Below are 22,341 nucleotides of genomic sequence, written 5' to 3' on the forward strand. Positions count from 1 at the left end.
TCCATGTGTGCACGTGTGCGTGTATGTGCACATGTATACATGCTGTTACATGCATGTGGAGGTTACAGGACAACCCTCGTGAGTCCATTCTCTCCTTCCACTATGTGGGTGGGTTATCAGCTTATTGGCAGGTACCTTTACCCACTGAGTCAACGCTCCAGCCATTGAAGACTCAGGTTTTTTTTTTTATCATAAAATATTTCAAAAATGAATTCCAATGGATGACACCACACACACACACGAGAGAGAGAGAGAGAGAGAGAGAGAGAGAGAGAGAGAGAGAGAGAGAAAACAAACCAACTTGGGACATGTAGTGGAAAACATTTTCCCCTGGGCCCTGAGGTAGGAATCCTGAAGAGGATGGTACTAAAAGCATCTCTCTTCGAGCTTCTCAGGACCACAGTGGTATCCTCTCTAACAGCAGAGTCCTTCCCTCTGGGAGGGACAGAGAACACAGTCCCTCATATGAGTCCAACCCCACAATTAAAGTCATTCCCTAGGGCTAAGTGCAAGGGTGGGGCAGATTGCTTTTTTATTTTCTCAGCTGTAGCTATTTATGGCAGGAGGGAAGAGTTCTGCTGCAACCTTGGACGCTACCCTCTCATGTGTGTTCTCGATCTGGCTAGTTTACCACTTCCATTATGGCCTTGCCACATGTAGAACCGTACTTATGAGGGCATACCCAGACTTCCTAGGTGTTTGCAGCATATCCCATCTTTTACAACATGCCCAAGTACCACAGGGTACGCTTAGGAAATCACAGTTGTCTATCTGTGTTGATGTAAGGGAGAAACTTGTGATCTCCTTAGAGCGTCCCAGACCACAAGTATTCTGGCACATCGCTGTAATGATCTCTGCGCTCTTCCTGGCTGTCTTTGTAGTACCTGCGTTCTCGGTAGCCCCGCAGGGCCAGCACCACGCTGGCAGCGTACATAACCACCAGCAGACAAGCGAAGGTGGCTGCTGCCCCGTCGGTGCCCGCCAGTTGGCAGTTCATCCAGGTAAGACCCTTGCGGGCGTAGAGCCTTTCTCTTGCTTTGCAAGTGTCAGTGGAATTAATCTGCAAAGCCACGCGCAGGTAAATGCCGATGCCCGCGCAGTAGCCCCCGGCTGCCAGGAGGCTGAAGGTGGCCTCCAAGAGAAGCCACGTGGCAGACAGTTTTGCTGGACTCTTGGCTCCCCTGAGTAAAACACTCATGGTGAGGACGCCCAGCCCCAGGGAAACAGCCACGCCGCCGTAGATCAGAGGCGACCTGAGCACGGTGTACTTCTGGTCCAGCTGCCGAACCTGCTCCAGCTCGGTGCCCTCAAACGGTGAATAGTAATTGTTCCCAAAGCCGCCGCCGCTGGCAAAGCTGGCGCTGAATCCGGCCAGGACGAAGTAGGAGGCCACGATGCACACAAGCACCATCCCATTCAGAATCACCTCCACGATCTGCACCACACCTGGGGAAGAGACAGCCGGGCTTAAGGTGCATTGCCCACCGGGTCAAGATAGCCATCCGCCTGAATCACCAGCATGGACATTCGTGGTTTTGTTTTTCCTTTTCCTAAAAAGCACTAGGCTTTTATCCACACCTCTCAACCTTTTTTCTTCCTTTTAAAAATTGCTGGTGCTTGTGATGGAACCCAGGGCGGGCGTGTGTGTGTGTGTGTGTGTGTGTGTGTGTGTGTGTGTGTGTGACAAGAAGAATTGCCAGATGTGGTGGCTCATACCCTTAATCATAGCACTTGGGAGGCAGAGGCAGGCAGATTTCTATTTGAGGCCAGCCTGGTCTACATAGTGAGTTCCAGGCCAGCTGGGGGGCTACAGGGAGACACTGTCTCAAAAAAAAAAATGATAATAATAATAATATTAACAGTAATACTAAACAATAACAATAGTAATAAAAATAAATTAAATATCTATCTATTGGGGCTGGACAGATGGCTCTGTGGTTAAGAATACTGGTTGTTCTTTCAGAAGACCTGGGTTCGAATCCCAACACCCACATGGCAGCTAACAAGTGTCTGTAACTCCAGTTCCAGGGGATCCGACAGCCTCTTCTGTCTTCCATGGGCATTGCATAACATGGGTGCACTTACCTACATGCAGGCAATACACGCATACACATAAAATAATAAAATAGTTTTAAAAAATCTATCATCTATCTATCTATCTATCTATCTATCTATCTATCTATCTATCTATCATCATTATCTAATCTAATGTTGGGGATAGAGAAATGGCTCAGAAGTTAAGAGCACTTGCTGTTCTTCCAGAACTGAATTTGGTTCCTAGCATCCAGTCAGTACGCTCAAAACTACAACCACCTATAACTCCTATAACTCCTGCTCCAGGGGAACCAACATTTTCTGACCTTCACAGGCACCCACACACATTTTTTTTTTTTTTTTTTGAGATAGGATCTTACTATGTAGTCTATGCTGGCCTGGAACTCTCTATATAGATCAGGGTGGTCACACACTCACAGATGTCCATTTGCCTCTGCTTCCCGAGTGCTGGGATTAAAGGTGTGCAACCACCATGACCAGCAATGAACAAAGCTTTTTTTTTTTAAGCCACTCTGAAAAAAATGGAGACTTAAAAAAAATTTTTTTTTGCCTGTATGCACACAAATGCCTTGAGTGTATAAAATGCCCATGGAGTCCAGAGAGGGCATTGGAGCACCTGGAACTTGAGTTATTGTTGGATGTTAGTTGCCATATGGGTCCTGAATCCAGGTCCTCTGCAAGAGCAGCTAGTGCTGTTCCCACTGAGCCATCTCTCTAGCACCTCACCCTTTCAAAGAATAACAGTCTTGCTGTGTAGCCCGACTGGCCTTGAACTCCCTAGCCTTGTGCCTAACCCTCCCAAGGTGCTAGGATTACTGATGTGCAGCACTGTGACTGGTTTAGGGTAGCTGTTTTTGTCTTTTTGAGACAGGGTCTCCCTATAGCCCCAGTTGTCCTGGAACTCACTATGTAGACCAGGCTGGCCTCAAACTCACAAAGATCTGCCTGCCTCTACCTCCCAAGTGCTGGGATTAAAGGCATGTGCCACTACGCCTGGCTAGAGTAGCTTTTTTAAAAAAATTAAATATATGCTTACCATGTGACCCTGAAATTGTACCCTTGAGCTTTTTTTATCCTGAAGAAATGAAAAGTTACTTGGAGGGCTGAGGTGGAGAGCCTTGAGAAGGACACTAGCCTGGGCTATATAATGAGATCCAGCCTCCAAGCAAAAAAAAAAAAAAAAAAAAATGGGGTGGGGGGATGAAAATTTTATGCCCACACAACATGTAGGTGAAACATTCATAGCAGTATGGCTGTATTTGAAAGAGACACCCAAAACCACCTTCAGCGGGTGAATGGTTAAAATGGCACACCCTGACCATGGAATGCTCACCTCAGAAGCAAAGAGGAATGGATTCCTGGTTCAGGCAACAACCTGGGTGAATTTCAAGGTAGCTATGAGTGAAAAATGCCTGGTCTCAATAGGTTAAGAAATGTGGGACTGGAGAGATGGCTCAGTGGTAAAAAGCATTGGCTGCTCTTGCAGAGGACCTGGGTTCTGTTCCCAGAACCCACATGGCAGCTAACGCTCGTCCTTAACTCCAGTTCTAGGAGATCTGACACCCTGTCTAACTTCCTCAGGCATTGCACGACATTGGGTGCACCTACATACATACAGGCAAAACACTCATATACATAAAATAAAAAGAAATAAAAAATACTTTTAAAAGGTTGCAAAATGTGATTCCATTTCTGGAAGTTTTAAACAGAAATCTGGAGATATAGCACCAATGGGTAGTGGTGGTTGGGGAAATAGGTAAGTGGGGGTGAGGGAGAGGAGAAAATGGTCATGGCTGAAAAGGGGTGGCACAGGGGTGTCTGTTAGGGTGGAGTACTTGTGGGTTTCATTGTGCCAACCACACTAATCTACTCATGATAGAATTGCACAGAACATGCAAATGAGTGTGTGTATAGATGGGGAACGCTAATCGAGTTCTACAGACTGTCACTTTCCTGGAGCTGACTTTGTACCATAGCTTAGCAAGGCATTACTAACAGAAAAAACAAAACAAACCCCACTGAAGGCTACAGAGGATCTCTCTCTACTGTATTTGTGATTTGTGAGCTTCCAAAATGAAAAGTTTTTAAAATTAATGGCAGGAAGTATAAGCTGAAAAATTTGATTCATGTTTCTCCATTCCCTGATCACCACCCCATCTGTCTTTTTAATTAAAGCAGTTCTTGTTATGCAGCACAGACAGCCTCAAACTCATGATGCTCCTACCTTAGCCTCCAGGGTGCCAACACCATTCCCCCCATTTTGGTAAGTTTCTAATACACTTTCCAGTTTTTCTTTCTTTCTTTCTTTGTGTGTGTGTGTGTGTGTGTGTGTGTGTGTGTGTGTGTGTGTGTGTGTGTGTACATAGTATATGTATGCACACATGTGTGCATGGTTCTTTTGGGTGGTGCACATGTGCATGTGTGTGTGTGAGGGTCAGAGGGCAACCTCAGGTGTCATTCCACCTTTTGTATGAGACAGGGTCGCACACTAGCCTGGTACTTCACCAAAAAGGCCAGACTAGCTGGTGAGTGAGCTCCTATCTCTGCCTCTCCTCTCACCCATGCTGGGATTACAGGCATGCACCATTGCACCTGGCTTTTGTCATAGGTTCTGGGGAACCCTAACTCAGGTCCTCATGCTTATGAGGCAAGTGCTTTACTAATTGAACCATTTCCCCAGATCACTTTCCAGTCTTTCTCCAAATAAAAGCACATTCAAATCTGCCTGTATCCCCCTTCTCTGCTTTTGCTCAGAAAAGTAAATGCAGCATATGTACCATTCCGCATCTCCTTCTTATTTACTCTAAGCTAGAGATGTTTCTCCATCAGTCTGCACAGAGTGGCCACATCTTTTGTTACATGACTTCCAGCTCTGTTGAATGGATGGACCAGACTGTTCAACCGGGTTTCTACAGATAGCTACTTGAGCTGTTTATCTATAGGGAGTTTCTTAGAAGTTTGAATAACCTAGAGATTTCACAAAGTAGGGAGAGCCAACAGGTGGGCAGAGACTGAAGGCCTCCTTGTCTAACATCAGCTGTCATTCAGTACCCACAGAAGCCCCAGGCTGTACTTCTGGGAGTCCTCTTGTTATTCCCTCTGGATGCAGAGATGAGAGGCAAAGAGAAATAGAGATGAATTCAGAATGGGATCTCCAGACTTCAGTGTCTGCTCTTTACTAGCCTGTGGTCTTGTTCAGCTCATGAAGTCTTTCTAAGTCTCAGACACTTTATCTGATAAATATAAACCTGCCAGTACGTCCCCATAGGGCTTTGGGAAAACTCAAATAGAAGCAAGAACAGTCAGTCCCACCTAGCTGCAGGTTCTACACTGCAGATTCAACAGACTCAAGAATTGAAAACATTGAGAAAAATCTGATTGAACTGAACAAGTTCAGACTTTTTCTTGGTAGTATTTCACTAAACAATATAATAACTGTGCATAGTGTTTATATATGCTAAACACTTGCATAGTGTTTATATATACCAAAAATAATAAATAATCCAGAGATGATTTAAAGTATACAAGAGGATGTGTATGTTATATGCAGAAGCCATGTCATTTTATATGGAAGAGGGGAGTGCGCTCAGATTTCGGTATCCTCAGGGGATCCTGGGACCAAGCCCTTGTGGATACCAATGGATGACTATGGTCCTTTGAAAAATCATAAATCACTTTCTGAATGGGTGGTGAGACTTCTCAATACTGTTTCTAAAATGGAAGGGGAGTAGTTGGAAACCCAGAAGAAATGGGAGTGAATTTATGAAAAAGCCCTATTTCCGAGAAATCAGGGCAACTATTGGTTACACTGGTGGGCGCCATGATGTTTATAATGGAGGTGGTTAAAGGACCGGTATCTCTAATGTTCTTACACATAGCTGCACAGTCTGAGACCTCCTCTCCTAAGACCCCACATGAATTCATGAGGAGCCAGAGCCAGGGGGCACAGCAGTGTGGGGATCTGAGCATTGAGAAGCTGCATCAGCCTCGAACTGCCCAGGCTTCACCCTGGCTCTGTAAGTGCCTGCCATTCTCTCCACAGCAGAGATGAATCAGCCCAAATGTCATTGGTGGGGGTCAGCTGTCTCCACCACACATTTCCCCCATTCTGATTTTCTTTCCACATACATGTGAATTATCTCATCTACAAAAGGAAACAGAAACACTGTCATGCTACAAGAGACAGGAAACCTGACCCCTTTCCCTCTGGTGCACACAACACACATCTGCTAGGCTGAAGTGGAAGAAATCTAGACCTCCATGTCTTCTGCAGGGCCAATGATATAGAATCTGTTGAAGGAATATGACTTGATTATTAGCCTAGGCACCAGCCAGCCTGACCTGGCTTAGCTATGCATATCAAATAGTCTTAAGCATCTCTAAGCATGCTGCTAATGCGGAAAGATAGACACCAGAGAAAAAGAAAAAAGGAAAGGGGTGACTGCTGTATTTATTTCCATGTTGGGATGGGTCAAGTCTTCCAAAAGATGGCACAGGTCTCCATGGAAACAGAGACTCAGAAGCCCACTGGAGATCTTTGTTGTAAAGATCTCGCCCTTGTTGGGCAAGGCAGTTTTTGTGGCTGACCATTCGCTTAATTATATATCTACCTCTGCCTTTGCACTATATATGTGCTCCTGAAAAAAATATCAGAGGAGAGCAAGTCAATTTTATTTTTTATTTTTCTAAAATAAAATGAATGCGTGTGCAGTCAAGATAACCATAAAGTGAAAAATCAAAAAGCCCCCTTGCATGAGCAAAACTGTCAATACACATCTTGTTCAAGAAAATTCCAGCAGATGTATACACTTATTTTTCTAAACTGAAAGTCTTCTAAATCAATAAATTGCATTTAAGAGAAAAATATGAACATAAAGAAAACCATCTTCTCCAAGTTAAAATTTTTCTTTGGAATGTTTTGATTCCAAAGTAAAGAACATATTTACTTGTACCAAGGATATATTGTAACGGTCCCAATTCATAATTCAATGTGCAGTCAGAGCCCATGATGTTGTCCGGCCAAAAGTAACATTCTTCTTTTGGGGAAAGATTTCCATTCTTTTCTTCTGTGTGGATCCTGAATTCCAGATGTAGGGCTGGGTTCTTCATACAATGGCACATTTACAAGAGGTACAAAACACTTATTGAGCGCTCGGGGTCACTGAGGGGCCTGCAGAATGGTCTCTTTGAAGCTCAGTTGAGTTTAATCTGATTCCTCTTTCCTCAGCCCACGCCTACCTCCAACTTAAGTTTTTCAGAACTGTGTCCCAGAATCCATAGAATTAAAGGAGTGGAATATCCCAGGGCGCAATGTAGAGAGATGCCTGGGTACTGACCGAAGATGGTTGAGTTTAGAATAGCCAGGTCAGGCTGGAATGTCTCACATTGTTGTAGCTTTTTACGACTGGACATAAACATATTGAAGATATGCTTCTTCCAATGCAACTGTCATCATCCTTAATCAGGAAGTGTACTTTACCTTCCCCTGCCTCTACTGGTTCTTCATTGTTGTTTATCTGTTTATTTGCTGACAGGGGGGTCTTGCTATGTAGCCTGGGCTAGCCTTAAATTCAAGATCCTCCTGCCTCAGCCCTTCAAGTGCTGGAATCATGCCTGATTCCAGAGTTTTGATTTTTTTAAAATATAATTTTAGTTCTTTCCACATCAACAGATGATACTAGAAACCAAAGCTGACTGCCTCAGAGAACACTGTTCCATGTAACCAGGAGCTAAGCCCAGCAAACCTACACTGGCTTGGTACTTTGGAAGCGTTGGCAAATTCCATAGCCAAGAATTCTTATAAAAGACTGTGGTTCAGAGTAACTTCCACCACTTGCATTTGGCAGAACATTTTAGAAAGTCTAAAACTCAAGCATTTCTGTGGGCTTCCCCTTCAGCCTCCTGACTTTTCGATAACCCCTGAAGGCCAGGACAGCTCCCACCGCAAAGACCCCAATGCCCAGGACTGCAAAGACAGCAGCTCCTATGTCTCCCCCGTGGAGACTGCAGCTGAAACCACTGTACCCTTTGCTCTGGTACAGTGCCTGCCTCTCCTTACACACAGTGGAGCTATAGGCAGCTGAGAGGTGTTGAAAGAAGAAATACAAGGCTGGGATGTATGCGCCTGCGGTGATTATGTCCATCAGGCCCTCGATCACCAGCCACAGGGGGCAGTGCCATGGTAGCCGGAGCACACCCCCAATGATGAGAAGGCAGGAGAAGGCCATGAGGGCTCCACTGTAGGCCATGGCTGCAGTGACCATGGGCAGCTTAAGCTGGTAGAACTGGATGTCCAGCTGCTGGGCTTTCTCCCCATCGGCACCGTCAAAGCCACTGTAAGCCCCTCCGTACTGGTAGTAGTAAATGCCCCCCAGGCTGGTGATGCCTGTGTAGCCCCCTGTGGAATTGTAAGAGACAGAGCTGCAGGCCAGGATCAGCAAGTTTAGCAGAACCTCCAACATCTGGCAGCAGGCTGCAAGAAAAGGGTGTTACCGTTTCGAGATGCTGTTGCACACTGGGAGACTCTTCCACCTCAAGGCTCATCTTCCCCAGGAAAGCTCAGACCACTGGCTCTTTATTCTGCCCACTGTGGCCAGCCCAGGCTACTCAATGAGCTTTAGCGGGGAACAAGGACCTGTGGTCTCCAGAAATCATTCAGACTGCAAAGAGTAACTCTCAAAAAAGCCAAGCATGGACAACTCAGTCACTAAAGTGCTTGCCTGGTAAGCATGGGAACGTGAGTTTGATCCCTAGTGTCCACATAAAATGCCTAGCATGGTGGCACATGATTGTACTCTCAGCTTCGGGGGAGGTGGAGACAGGTGGACCCCTGGGGCTTGCAGGATGGCCAGTATAGCCTTTTAGGTGAGTTGTAGGAGGCGCTCAAAAAAAAGGTGAGGATGACACCCAAGGTTCTCCTACACACACACACACACACACAAACACACAGCCAAGCAGCCTGCCCAAGACAAGTCAGAAAGAGAGAACCCAGGTCAGTTAGAAAGGCATCCTAGAAGGGTGGGAACATTCTACACCTACCCCCAAACCTTCACCACCCTAAAGACTGAGAAAGATGGTCCCCTCTTTTTCTCTGTTTAATAGCTCCTTGAATGTGTAAGACATTTCTCCAAGCTGGAAAAAAAAATCATAGAACTTAAAAGAGAAGGTGAAGGTTTTATAAAGCATGGATGCTATTCATTAAAATGTTGACTATAGGTTTAACGGCATAGTTCAGTGGTAGGGTATGTGTTTAGTATGCATGAGGCTCTGGGTTCAATTCTAGCACCAAAACCAAAATAATCAAGAAAATAACAGTACAAACAAAATGATTGTCCTTTGAATGTATTAGGGACAGGAAAGATTGAGTTAATTAAACACATAATATTCACTTAATGAAAGAAACATACTTTTACTATTCTTAGATTTTCATTCAATTAGTTTAGGCTAAAGTCTAACTTTTTTTGTTTGTTTAATTTTCCTAAAGGTTTATCTGGATTAATGTTTTGGTTGTTAGCCTTAGCTGCACTATCCCTCCAGCCCAAGAGTTTATCTAGATTAAAATACTTTCTCAGAATCAGGAGTGGTGGCTCATGCCTGTTACCTCAGCACTCAGGAAGCTGAGGCAGGAGGATCACCATGAATTCCAGGCCAGCCTGGGCTACAGATACTGTTTCAAAAAAAAAAAAAAAAACCCAAAAACAAAGGGGTTGAGAGATGGCTCAGTGGTTAAGAGCACTGACTGCTCTTGCAGAGGATCTGGCCAGGTTCAGTTCCCAGCACCCACATGGCAGCTGACAACCACCTATAACCCCAGTTCCAGAGGATCCTATGCCCTCTTCTGGCCTCAGTGGGCATTTCATGCATATGGTATACTTATATACATACAAGCAAAACACTCATATACATAAAATAAAAATACGAAATATTTTTTAAAAAACAAACTAAAAAAAAATTCTTAGAGCTAGATTCTTTCCTAGTTCCTGGTTTTCTTATCCTGGACAAGGAAAACTGTGTGTTTCCCTTAAAATCAACTTTAGTGAAATATAATTTATATATAATAAAAGAGTCCACATTCAGCATATGACTTGTTGAGCTTGGACAAATATACATAGCATGTAACGTAATCAAGTTTTCAGCTTCTTCCTAGTCAACCACTAAGCTGCTTCCTCTCAGTAGAAGTTAGTGTGGAATTTTCTAGATGACATGGAAATGGAATCAGACAGTGATATATTGTTTTGAGTGTGGCTTCCGAACTGGGTACTGTACCTGATACCAGGGCTGCTGGGGCAAATGATTTGACAGTCTGCCTGTTCAACATGTCCCTGGCTACTGGGTGACCAGACCTTATGTCTATTTCCTGCTGGTCTGTTTCCTGTGTCACAGCTCTACACTGTCTAGCAGGAACAATGTTCTTCCAAGCACATCTTTACACTCTGTCCTGTCTGCAAATGCAAATGGTACCATTGCTTTCTCTTTTCTTATCTGTTCTCTCCACCCCCATCTCTCCCATCCCCTCTTTCCTTTATTTTTGAGGCATTCTATGTAGTCCAGGTTGTCCTCAAACTCACAATTCTGCCTTGGCCTCTCGAAGACTGCTGAGATTGCAGGTGTGAGCCGCCATGCCCAGCTGGATTGTTTTCTTTAATTATAACATGTATACTTATGTATGACATAAGAAAGGAATATAGAGAAAAAGAAACACTACATATAAATCTACCATATAACTTTAAATATTTATTTTAATTTTTATCACTTATGTGTGTCTGTGTCTGTGTGAGTGTGTACATGTATGTGTGTGTGTGTGTGTGTGTGTGTGTGTGTACACTTGAGAAGTCCAGAAGAGGGTGTTGGATCCCTTGGAGCTAGGGTTATGGGTGTTTGTAAGCTGCCCCACATGGCTGTTAAGATCCAAACTCTGGTCCTCTTCACCTTTGAACTATCTCTCCAGCCCTACTTCACAACTAAAGGATATATGGATCATTATAATTAGTTTAAAAAATTTTTGAAGCAGGGTTTCACCACGTAGCACAGGCTAGCCTAGAACTCTTGATTCTCTGCCTCAGCTTCCCAAGTGTGAGGCTTGTAGGTGTGTGCCACCATTTTACACATTGCAATTGCATTCCAGTGGGACAGAGGCATTTAGGCTTTTCCTAAGTATCACTATGTATGACAGCATTTTTGTGGTATGGGGTCACACATATTAGAAAACTGCTGTACCACTGAGCTATACCTCCAGCCAGGGAGACGTTCTTATTTTTCGTTTTTTGAGACAAGGTCTCCTTCTAGTCCCAGCTGGTCTGGAACTTGCTATGTAGACAAGGCTGGACTTGATCTCATAGAGATCTACCTGCCTCTGCCTCCTGAGTGCTAGGATTAAAGGCGTGCGCCACCATGCTCAAGGAGACTTTCTTAATAGAACGCTGAAAGAACTAGGGTCTTCACTGAACTCCTCCTTCCTCTCAGGCTTAGCAGAACCACAGAAGAACCACCAGGGCTGTGTAGACAGTCAATCACATCCTTAAAACAGTCCCTGAGGCTCACAAGCCTTTCCAGACTTCAGAAGCCCTCCCTGACCCTGCTCAGAGTCAGCCTAGGCCACTCTTTCCTCTGCCTCTGGCCAAGTCTCTAGACCCATCAATGAGTTAACACTCGTCAAGTCAGCTTCAGTTTGAAATCTTGACATAATCTCAGTCCAGACAGGTACTACATTAGGGCCTTAAGTATTAAAAAGGTGTGATTGAGCCGGGCGCGGTGGCACACGCCTTTAGGCAGGTGGATCTCTGTGAGTTTGAGGCTAGCCTGATCTACATAGTGAGTTCCAGGACAGCTGGGGCTACAAGGAGACCCTGTCTCAAAAAGACCCCCCCCCAAAAAAAAACAAAAAAAAACATGATTGAGAATGGAAATTAGAAAAAGACTACATACAGGTTTCTACCAGGACCCTTTTCAGGGCTCACAGATAAATGCTGCGGGCAGCTTGTCCACTGTCTGAATCTTTTGGCTGGGATGACATGATGGTCGATGGTGAGATAAGAGCAATTAAAGTAAGAGGAATAAAAGGAGACAGGCCTGCCAGTGGGCAAATTCCCCTGGCCCTGGCCCTGCCCCTCTCCTTCTGTCTCTGTTTCCTTGGCTACCAGGAGGTGAGGTGATCTGCTCCCAACTCCCTCCCTCCCACAATGGGACTTTGAAACTGGGAGTCCAAATAAATCATCTTCCTGTGGCCCCAGCTGTCTTGAAACTTGATATGTAGAGCAAGTTGGCCTCAATCTTACAGAGATCTGCCAGATTTAGGGCTGGGACTAAAGGAGTATGCCACCACACCTAGTTCTTTTATTTGGTTTTTGTTTTTAAATATATATATATTTTTAAATCATAGCAACAAGTTAACACACACAGACTGCACTGAAATCAATTTTCTCCTCAGGAAACTGCCCCTTTGAAATATAATTTCAAAACACTCAACGGTTACATATGAATGTTCTGAGTCAAAAGACCAGCACTCTCAACTATAGAAATTACAACCCAAGTGACTGGAGAGATGGCTAAGTAACATGCTTGCTGCAAATGCAAGTGGGTTTGGTGGCAAGCCCTTGTAAACCCAGCTCTGGGGAGATGGAGACAGTGGGATCCCTGGGGCTCAGTGGCCAGCCAGCCTAGCCTATTTGGCAAGTCTTGGGGCCAATGAGAAAGACCCTGGCTCAAAACACAAGGTGGACAGCCCCTGACAAATGATACCAGAGGTTGTCTTCTGGCCTCCATGTATCATGCATGTTCATACACACATGTTCAACCACACAAACATGCACTTGTGAATATACACACATAACCCCCTGCCCTGCCCCTGAACACACACAAATTACAATGGTAATTAATTGGGAGAATAATAAAACTTTTGTATTTGGGCTTTTATTTATTTATTTACTTATTTACTTATTTGTCTTTTTTGAGATAGGGTCTCCCTATAGCCCCAGCTGGCCTGGAACTCACTATGTAGACCTGGCTGACCTTGAACTCACAGAGATCCTCCTGCCTCGGGCCTCCCAAGTGCTGGGATCAAAGGCGTGCACCACCACACCTGGCTTTTTTTTTTTTAGACAGTGTCTTGCTGTGTATCCCTAGCTAACCTGAAACTTATAATAATTTTCCTGCCTCAGTCTCCTACGTACTAGGATTTCAAGTGTGTATCACCAGGCCCAGATTCTCTGTTTTCTTTTGAGAAAAGATCTTATTTTGTTGCCGTGCTGGATAGCTTTCGTTGTCAACTTGACACAGTTGGGTAGTGGGAACTTCAATTGGCCATGTGTGGGGACATTTTCTTGATTATTAAGTGATGTGGGAAGGGCCCAACCCACAGTGGGTGGTGCCACCCCTGGGCAGGTGGTCCTGTGTTGTATAAGAAAGCAGGCTGAACACAGGCCAGGGGAGCAAGCCAGTAAGCAGCATTCCTCATGGTCTATATTTAGGCTCCTGCCTGCAGGTTCTTGCCCTGATTTGCTGCTCTGATTTCCCTCAGTGATGAACTGTGACCTGTAAGATAAAATAAAAATAGACCCTTTCCTCCCCAAGTTGGTTTTGGTCAGTGTTTTTTTTTTGTTGTTGTTTTTTTTAAAAAAAAATATATATATATATATATTATTTATTATTTTTATGTGTATGCGTATATTGCCTGTATGTAGGTAAGTGCACCCATGTGGTGCAACGCCCTCAGAGGACAGAAGAAGCTGTTGGATCCCCTGGAACTGGAATTATGGACAGTTGTTAGCTGCCATGTGGGTGCTAGGATTCAAACCTGGGTCTTCTGCAAGAACAGCCAGGGTTCTTAACCGCTGAGCCATCTCTCCCACTCCTGGTCAGTGTTTTTATCACAGGGAGGGTAACTAGAATGGTTGCCTAGGTCTTGAAATCATGAACACAAATGATCTTCCTGCCTCACCTTTCCAGGTAGCTGGGACTGTAGGTTTGTACCTTCATGCCTGCCTGAAAAATTAAACTTTGAAAGGTGCTTTGCAGTAGTGATCAGAACCTATAAATAAGAACAAACCACTGTGATTTAAGCACTAAGCATCTAAGGGCAGGGCAGGGGGGACAGTAGAAGGGACGGGAGAATCCAGTTCACAAGCAAGCAGAGCTGGGACACACATCTTACCATGGAACTAACCCTAATACCTGTCCCTCCAAACAGTCACTGAGCAGCACCCACGCCTGCAGAGGATTCCCTGGAGGCCACAGGTGCTCATGTGGCATCGTTGTTTTATTTCAATCTGATCTTTATCTCCAGTCCCCAAAGATTTCCCTATCTGGCGACATCTTCCTTGCCAAAGTCAAGTTGGGGCTCCTCCCTTTTTGTTGAGCTCAGTGTTCCAATGAACTTTCAAGTGGCAAATCAAAGCCCAGTCTTCAGGGTGTCTCCAGAAAGCTACAGAGGGCCAGAGGGGGCTGGCACTGTTGCAGGTTTGCTGGGCATTTGTCGGGGAGGGGATTACAGGATTTTACTGACAAAAAGAAGCCACAAAGGAGTCAGTCTAATGTGGACCAAGCCTTGAGGTGACCTGCATCCAGGCTTCTCTCACTGCTCTGGGCGAGGTGCTGATGTACATGGCTGCTTCTCCCCACATAATGCCCCACTGTGTGGACACGTGAGGCTCTGTACATCAGTGTACATCACATTTGCTAGTTTCTGAGAACTGAACCATCCTTTCACTACCTTTACTTCAAAACGCAACCGCCAGGCTCAAAGCCAAACAGCCAGAAGCAATCAAAGCTAAATTGTGGTGTGTTTTGGTCCAAAGCCTAGGCCCTGCTTTTTCCTCTTGGTAAATCAATCACAGAAAGGAAAAAAAAAATCTCTAAGGAGAAAACCTGTTAGCCAGCTTCTGGCTTGTTCTGTTATTTCCAACATCAAGCAAAGAAGTTCAAGAAAGTAAACAGGTTGAGACCTTAGAATCAGGCTCCAAATTTCAATTCTAGCTCTTTTACTTGATACCTGTGTGATTTGGATAACTTTCTGTGCTTGTAGAGAGGCTTAACAGTAATGAGGGTGCACAGGTAAACCAGGTAGATCTTTGTACTCAGATGGCCTAGAGCCCTTTCATCTAAGTTCTTCATAATCCTATAACTGCCTACATCTTCCTAATCACCCTGAGACACATTTTCAACCAGGGACTCCTTGATTGTCCCCCTGTAGGCTGGGATGTCTCCTGCCTTAGTCTCAAGTAGCCTTGGTAGATTCAGTCATGTGTACCATGGAGTTCAGCCTGACAAACCAGATTTTCTTCATTGCTGGTGAGGCCAGGGTTGGGGCTAAGATGAAAACACTGGAGGCCATGTTGGGAGCTGGCGGGTGTAATGTAACGTTAGCTGAAAGTTATTCAGGTGCTCAGTAAGTTGATGTCTTTGGATTTGTTGTTTACTTTGAGACTCGGTCTCAGGTAGCTCAGGCTGGTCTCTGAACCCTTGATCCTCCGCCCCTACCTATGAAGTAAGGTCATGCCTGGCTTTTGTTTTTATTTTTATTTTTATTGTTTTTGAGACAGGGTCTTGCTATAGCCCCAGCTGGCCTAGAACTCCCTATGTAGACCAGGCTGGCCTGCATCTCACAGAGACCTGCCTGCCTCTGCCTCCTGTGTGCTGGGTTTAAAGGTGTGTACCACCATGCCCGGTTATTTTTTTCTTAATTTTAAATAATTTTTAAAAATGTATGTATTTTGCATGCATGCACATGACAGAGGTTAGAGGACAACTTCCTGGAGTGGGTTTTCTTCTTCCACCTGGGTCCTGGGGATTGAACTCAGATCCTCAGGTTTGGTAGGTGCCTTTAGTCACTGAGCCATCTCACTGGCTCCTGGCTTTTGTTTTTAAGGAAAAAGAAAATATCAATAACTTGGTGTGCGGAGGGTAAGCAGTTTCATGACATTTTTGTTTCTGTGTGTGATTTGTTTTGCTTGTTTTTTGAGACAGGATCTTGCTATGTAGCCCAGACTGGTCTCTAACTCAGGATAATCATTCTGCCTCATCTCCCTCAGCTGCGATTATAGGCACGTGGCACTGTGCCTGGCTGTAAATTTGGTCTTAATATAAAATGTAGTTCTTATGATGCATCTCAGTCAATGAAGTTTAAAAGCCATTGACTGGGGCCAGAGAGACAGCTCAGCAGTTAAGAGTGCTTACTGCTCTTGCAGAGGACCTGGGTTCTATTCCCTAGCACCCATGTCTGGTGGCTCACAACTGCCAGTAACTCCAGTTCCAGGGCATCTGACACTCCCTTCTGGCCTTTGTGCTCCCTACATGCTCATGGTATATATAAACTTTGTGCTCCCTACATGCTCATGGTATATATAAACGTACACAGGCAGACACATACACATTAAAAATAATAATAAATAAATCTTTAAAAGCCTTTGACTGACTACTTGGGTGTCAAGTCTTCAAGGAGACCATCTACTGTTGTCCACTTGGTTGAGTGGTAGCCTGGCTATCTGATTGGGTGGTGTTCCCTCTGTGAACTCAACTGCCATGCCAGAGGGGCTACCATGGGCAGCTCAGAGCCAGTTCTCTCCACAGCATAGTGAGGGCACCATGTTCCCCCTCGTGGCTGAGAGCCGGAAACGTGGCTGACAGGTACTCCATGCTAGGCATGTTGGAGAAGCATGGGGAGCCTGAAGCTCTGTTCAGACCTTCCCATCTTTTTGGAAAGCAAGAACCCCATGTGAACATGGAAATGAAAACACTAGGCACCCAACAGAGAAGTCTGAAGAGCTTTTGGCTTTACCAGCTTACCCCAGCACCACCCACCCTGCATTTCTCAAGTCATTTGCAATATAAATGGTCAGATGGGCTCCCCCAAGGCTCACCTCTCCCTGTGCACAAGTATCTGCATTTGTGGCACTCCAGGAGCCCCTCAGCTTCAGACTGGTAATATTTCTCTTCCTGTGGTCCAGGCCCAGAGTATGTGGACACATGTCTCCCTGAAGCAGGTTCACTGTAAACAAAGAGCACAAAGCCATGAGGAGTGGGCCTGATATTTGATGGTTTATTTAGGATTAGGATGCTCTCTTTAGACATGGTCTCTGTATGCAGCCAGGCTTGCCTCAAACTTATGCTCCTCCTGCCTCAGTCTCCCAAGGGCTGGGGTCACAGGCACATGCCACCATGCCTACTGGTAATAGGATGCTCAACTGCAGGACATAAATCAACTTTGCCACGGGATTTTAGACTCCAGAGAATTCTCTGGTTAATGGTCCCATGGACCAATGGAACTTGTGGCCCAAGTTTGCTAAGGACCCTGGCTGGCCTGGCAATCCTGCACATCCTAGTGGATGTGGGTTTGTCTGCTGGAGGTGGGCTCTGTCTCGATAGGTGGCTCTGAGCAGCCTTCTTTGAGGTTCTCCGTTCAACATGGACTCAGCTCTTCAATGCTAGTTTTCACAAGACTCGGGCTCAGGTTACCATTCTCTTCTGTCCTTTGTTACTCTGGAAAGAGCTCAGGCATCATTAATTCTCCAGGCAAATGGAAGCTACAGACTACTTTTTTCTTTTGAGGCAGAGTCCCATGTGACCCAAGCTGGCCTTGAACTCACTATGTAACCAAGAAACCAAGAATGGCCTTGGACCCCATAACCCTCTTGCTTCTACCTCCCAAGTGCTGGGATTACAGGCATGCACCCCCACACCCATACAGGATACTTCTGAGATCTTTCAGTCACCTCTCCCTGTCTACCCTTTCTTTCTAGCATAGGCTGAACTCTGCCCAAGATTCAATGAGAGGCTAGCATTCTACTTGGTAGACTCTAGGGATTTTCTAGAACATAGAAGCCATCCTGTCTTCTCTTCGATTTGAAATCCTTAACTCGTCAGTACACAGAAGGCCCTTGCTACATCTCTGCACTCACAACACAGACTCACAGACCCAGCCACAATGAGCTGTCCTTCACTCCCCAAATGACCCAGGCATGGGGGGGTCACTTAGGGAGCTGTTCTTCTTGGAGCACCAAATTCCTCTTCCATCTCCCATCCTTTTTCCTCTCTCTCTCCAGAACTCAGCTTGAGGTCACCTGCCCTGGGAAGCCAGCTCTATTCTTTCCAAATCCCAGTTTCTCCAGCAGAGGCCCATTTCACACTGGACTGCAATTGGCTGGTTTTCCTGTCATTCTCTTGTACCAGACTGAATTCTGACAGTAAGCCACTGTAGGCCTGCCCCCTTCATTCCCTCCATCAAATGAATGCTTAGATGAGAAAAGACTAGTTAGTGCTCTTTGACTTCAAACCTCTAACCGGCCAAGAGCAAACTAAGCAGCAAGCAAAAGTATTTCCTTCATTCACATTGGGATGGAGTGAAGCTGGGTGAGGGAACTGGGGCTCTGGTTTTTCAGGAAATCAAATGCACCTCTTGTTTCCTAGTCTTGGGCTGCAGAGCAAGATGCCAGAGTCATTCATGGAAACAATAGTGCTAGAGAATGAAAGCGCAGACTGTGTTTGGGTGCAGCTTTTGTCATGCTAGTTGGTTTTAGATAATGTAACATAAACTCAGGATAGCAGTTTCTTCATTGTGTGGACACAGCCCGGAGAAACTGAGCTCTGCCTCCAAATCCCACAGAGGCCAGGTGTCAAAGCAGAACCTGGTGTCAGCTAGAGGGAAGAGACTGCACACAGTTCTGACAACCTGTCAGACCATCTTGCAGAAGAGACTGGAGCCAAGGCAATGGTGAGTGGGAGTGTACTATGACCAGGACTGTTGGGCTAAGTACATCTTGCTCTCTATTTAAACTCAGGGCTGGAGAGATGGCTCAGCGATTCAGGGCACTGACTGTTCTTTCAGAGGACCTGGGTACAATTCCTAGCACCCACATGGGGGTTAACAACCATCTGTAACTCCAGTACCAGGGTATCTGACACGTGGCACTGATGTCTGTGGCACTGCATAGACAGGTGCACCTACCTATATGCAGGCAATACAGTTGTACACATAAAATAAAAATAAAAAATAGTTTAACTTAGACTTCATGTTAAGACTCTGATGATGGCCTTTGGGGACCTCTTTGGCCCATTGAATAAACTAACTCTCTCTCTCTCTCTCTCTCTCTCTCTCTCTCACACACACACACACACACACACACACACACACAAAGCAGTTTCACCCCCAAGACCTGCCTTTCTGTTGGAGCCAGCAGGACAATAGGCCATGCATGTATTCAGTCTGCAAAGCTGGGCATGTCCATACCACATCATGCCAGCTCCCTAGGAGGGGATGTGGGGACCAGGCCAACGTGGCCCTCCCTTCCATCCCCACTCTGAGCTAACAGCAGTTTCCAGAACAGAGATGCTTTCTATTCACAGGTGCTTAGAGGAATTCTGCAAGGCTACAGCGCACAGGTGGCAAAGTTCAAGCGTTCAGGAGGGTGGGACTGAAGCGTAGGATTTGAAAGAGGCTGCCTAGAAAGACGTCACTGACAGGGGGAAAAAGCTACGAGAATTTTCGGTAGACTAGTTCCCAGGTTCAAAGCGGAGCTTCTCCAGGGTCTGCTGTTGCATACAGCCTTGGCGGGGTTCAACTCAACCTTTAACTGTTCACTGAGCTGACAGTATTGAGTCCCAGAAGCCAGAGAGGTGTGGAGGTCTAACATGGGACCACCACTCAAGGGCGGGGGAAACCTAACTTAGTCACGTGACCACTTGGGTAGTGCTTCGAGCTAGCCCCACCCACCTAACCTTCCCTCGCTTTCTGGTTTCAGTCTAGGGGAGCTCCTTCTTCCCCTGATCCCGCGGCCCTGCCATTTTCTGCTATGGTCTTGGGGTCAAGCCCCAGGGTGGGGTCAAGCCCCAGGGTGCAGGTAGCCGGGGGTGCAGGTAGCTTGGGGTGCAGGCTGGCCGCGGCGCGGTCCGGGTCCCCGGCAGGTGCACCCCTCACCTCTCCAGCGTGCGGTGCCCGAAGCCCGGCTTCCTCCGAGGCTCTGGGGTTCCCCAGGGCGCGGGCCCGGGCGGCGGGGCTGCGTCCCAGCTCGGTGCCCAGGGTTCGGGCGGCGCGCGGCTTTGGCGGGACTCTTCCCAGGCTCTTTGTTCGGCTGCACGATGATGGCTGGTGTCCCGGGGTCTGTCCTGGCGGGGGTCTCGGTCCATCCTCCTGTCCCGGTCCCCTCGGCGGTTCCCGTCCCCTCGGCGGTCCCCATCCCTCCGCACTTCCCCGTTCCTCTCCCGGCGCTGGTTCCCGGCTCGGTCCCGGGTTCGGTCCCAGGCTTCGTCCCCCGTTCGGTCCCGCGGTCGCTCCACGTGGCGGTCTCGGTCCGGGCGGGGGCGCCGGTGCTGGTCTCTCTCTCTCGGTCGGGCCCGGGGTTCGCGAGTCCCCGTCTTATTTTCCATGGCCGGTTCCGTGTCTCCGCCCGGGAGCGACCAGAGGGCAACAGCCAACCACAAGTGTCCGGGCAGGTGGCCAAGTTTAGAGGCGGGGCCGCGGGCGCTCACCTGTGCGCACGCGCACTCCCTGGGCAGCGGTCTGGAGAGCTTGCACCTTGCCCCTGACCCGCAAGGGGCGCGGTGGATCCCGGGGTGGTGGTGATGGGGTCTTGCTGAGTGAGTTGTCAGTCTTTGGTGTTGTGTGGTTAACAAACATAGGTAGACCAGACAGCAGTTGAGGGGATGTGAAGTTAACTTAGCCTTCAAACCTTCAAACCCTACTCAGAAATAGCAGGAAGCCAGAGCCAATGTGGATTTATTTACTTACTTTTGTGTCCTGGGATTTTAAAAACATATTTATTATTTTTATTCATTTTATGTGTATGAGTGTATTGCCTTCATGTATGTAAGTACCTGTGTCGTGCAATGCCAGTGGAGGTCAGAAGAGGGCAGCTAGCAACCATCCTTAACTCCAGTTCCAGGGGAGCCCCTGCCGTGTGGGTGCTGGGAATTGAACCTGGGTCTTCTGCAAGAACAGTCAGTGCTCTTAACCTCTGAGCCATCTCTCCAGTCCCCTGTGTACTGAGATTTAAACCCAGGGCTTTTGCACTTTAAGTAAGTGTGTTGCCACTGAGTGACATCCCAGTATCAAACCAAGATCTTTAAACCCATCAAGACAGAGAGCAATGATGCACCATGGTTTAAAGAACAAAGTTAACCCCAGGGTGAACTTACTCTTATTTTGCTAAATGGATATAGTATCAAACTGCTCTCTAAATTGGTATCTCTCTACCCATAGATTAGTAACAGCTCTCAGACCTAATTAGAGACGTTTCTGTGGATGGAGATTAATGCAGAAAGACACAGCTTTTCAAAGTGCAGAGAATTGTGTGGAGTACTCAGTCCCAAATGGGACATCCATATCATAATCCTCCCTCTCCAAGGCTCAGGGACCATCACTTGCAGAGGTGGAGCAGGGAAAGATTGTAAGAGCCAGAGGTAGGGGAGGACAGGAGTGAAAATGTCTTCTGGACATGACAGGAATGCTGTGCTCAAGAAACCACAGCAGCTGTGGTCACTTGCACAAGACCTGCACAAGATCAAGCCAGTCAACATTCCAGCATGGAGTGGGAAGGGTTTCATAGCCCCCATCCCTACCTGAGGAACTATGGATAGGTGATGGCTTCTGGGGGAGGGAGAGTCAGTTTCTTTATGGGCATGGTTCCTGGTAAGTCGACCACCTTCTGGTGGATGGCCATGCACTCAGAAGTATACAGACAGCACAAATTAGTTACTGGAGAGAGAGAGAGACAGAGAGAGAGAGAGACAGAGAGAGAGAGAGAGAGAGAGAGAGAGAGAGAAAATGTGAAGTGGTTGTAGGGGGTAGGGAGGGCAAGATGGCTCTGAAAAGAGTTAAGAGGAGGAGTTGGTAGTGAATATAATCAAAATACAGTATTTGAACTTCCCAAAGAATCAAGTTTTTTAAAGAAGAACAAAGTTAGGAACTTGCCCAGATGACAAGGGGCACATTGCAGGTAGTGAGGGGCAAGGGCATGACTTGAAAACAAACAAACAAACAAACAGTAGAATGCCCTGTAGTGCCCTTGGTCTTACAGCATTCCGAAACTCATACCTGGGCCTGAAACCTAAGATACTAATGGACTAAGTGTCTTGTGAAGATCCTTGATGGAGATCATAGGTGCAGCTAAGACTCCCCTTCTGTATACTATGGCAGTATGAAGACCTGGTCCCTGTTACCCTATAGATGCTGTGTACCTTTTCATTTGTTTATTCAGCAAGTCCTTCCATCCCTGTGACTAAGCATAAGAGTAATGAACTTGGGGCTGGAGAGATGACTTAGCAGTTAAGCATGCTTGCTACTCCTCCAGAGGATCACAG

At 46.4% G+C, this 22,341-nt stretch overlaps 1 protein-coding gene across 2 annotated transcripts; it reads right to left on the reverse strand.

Moving 5' to 3' along the window:
• Positions 1 to 234: 234 nt before the first annotated feature.
• Positions 235 to 20,409, reverse strand: Marveld3 (MARVEL domain containing 3). Of its 2 annotated transcripts, none has more exons than XM_029564432.1 (3): positions 19,961 to 20,409; positions 16,908 to 17,035; positions 235 to 1,446 (listed from the first exon to the last, which is right to left on the reverse strand). In XM_029564432.1, the coding sequence occupies exons 1-3, from the start codon at positions 20,407 to 20,409 to the stop codon at positions 806 to 808; spliced, it is 1,218 nt and encodes a 405-aa protein (XP_029420292.1). In that variant the 3' UTR covers positions 235 to 805. The 2 variants fall into 2 exon arrangements, with proteins under 2 accessions (XP_029420292.1, XP_008833181.1); XM_008834959.3 differs by lacking the exon at positions 235 to 1,446 and adding an exon at positions 6,720 to 8,527.
• Between the last annotated feature and the right edge of the window lie 1,932 nt (positions 20,410 to 22,341).

The sequence above is a fragment of the Nannospalax galili genome, unplaced genomic scaffold (assembly GCF_000622305.1).
Source record: "Nannospalax galili isolate Female #2095 unplaced genomic scaffold, S.galili_v1.0 scaffold56, whole genome shotgun sequence".
NCBI classification, from domain to species: Eukaryota; Metazoa; Chordata; class Mammalia; order Rodentia; family Spalacidae; genus Nannospalax; species Nannospalax galili.

Bases quoted from the DNA above. Each gene is read 5' to 3' on its own strand.
- Marveld3 (XM_029564432.1), bottom strand. From the start codon at position 20,409: ATGGAAAATAAGACGGGGACTCGCGAACCCCGGGCCCGACCGAGAGAG. The intron at 17,036-19,960 runs GTGAGGGGTGCA...CTTTGTTTACAG, and splicing joins GGGCACCGCACGCTGGAGAG to TGAACCTGCTTCAGGGAGAC. The intron at 1,447-16,907 runs GTGAGCCTTGGG...TCTCTTCCCCAG, and splicing joins ATACTTGTGCACAGGGAGAG to GTGTGGTGCAGATCGTGGAG.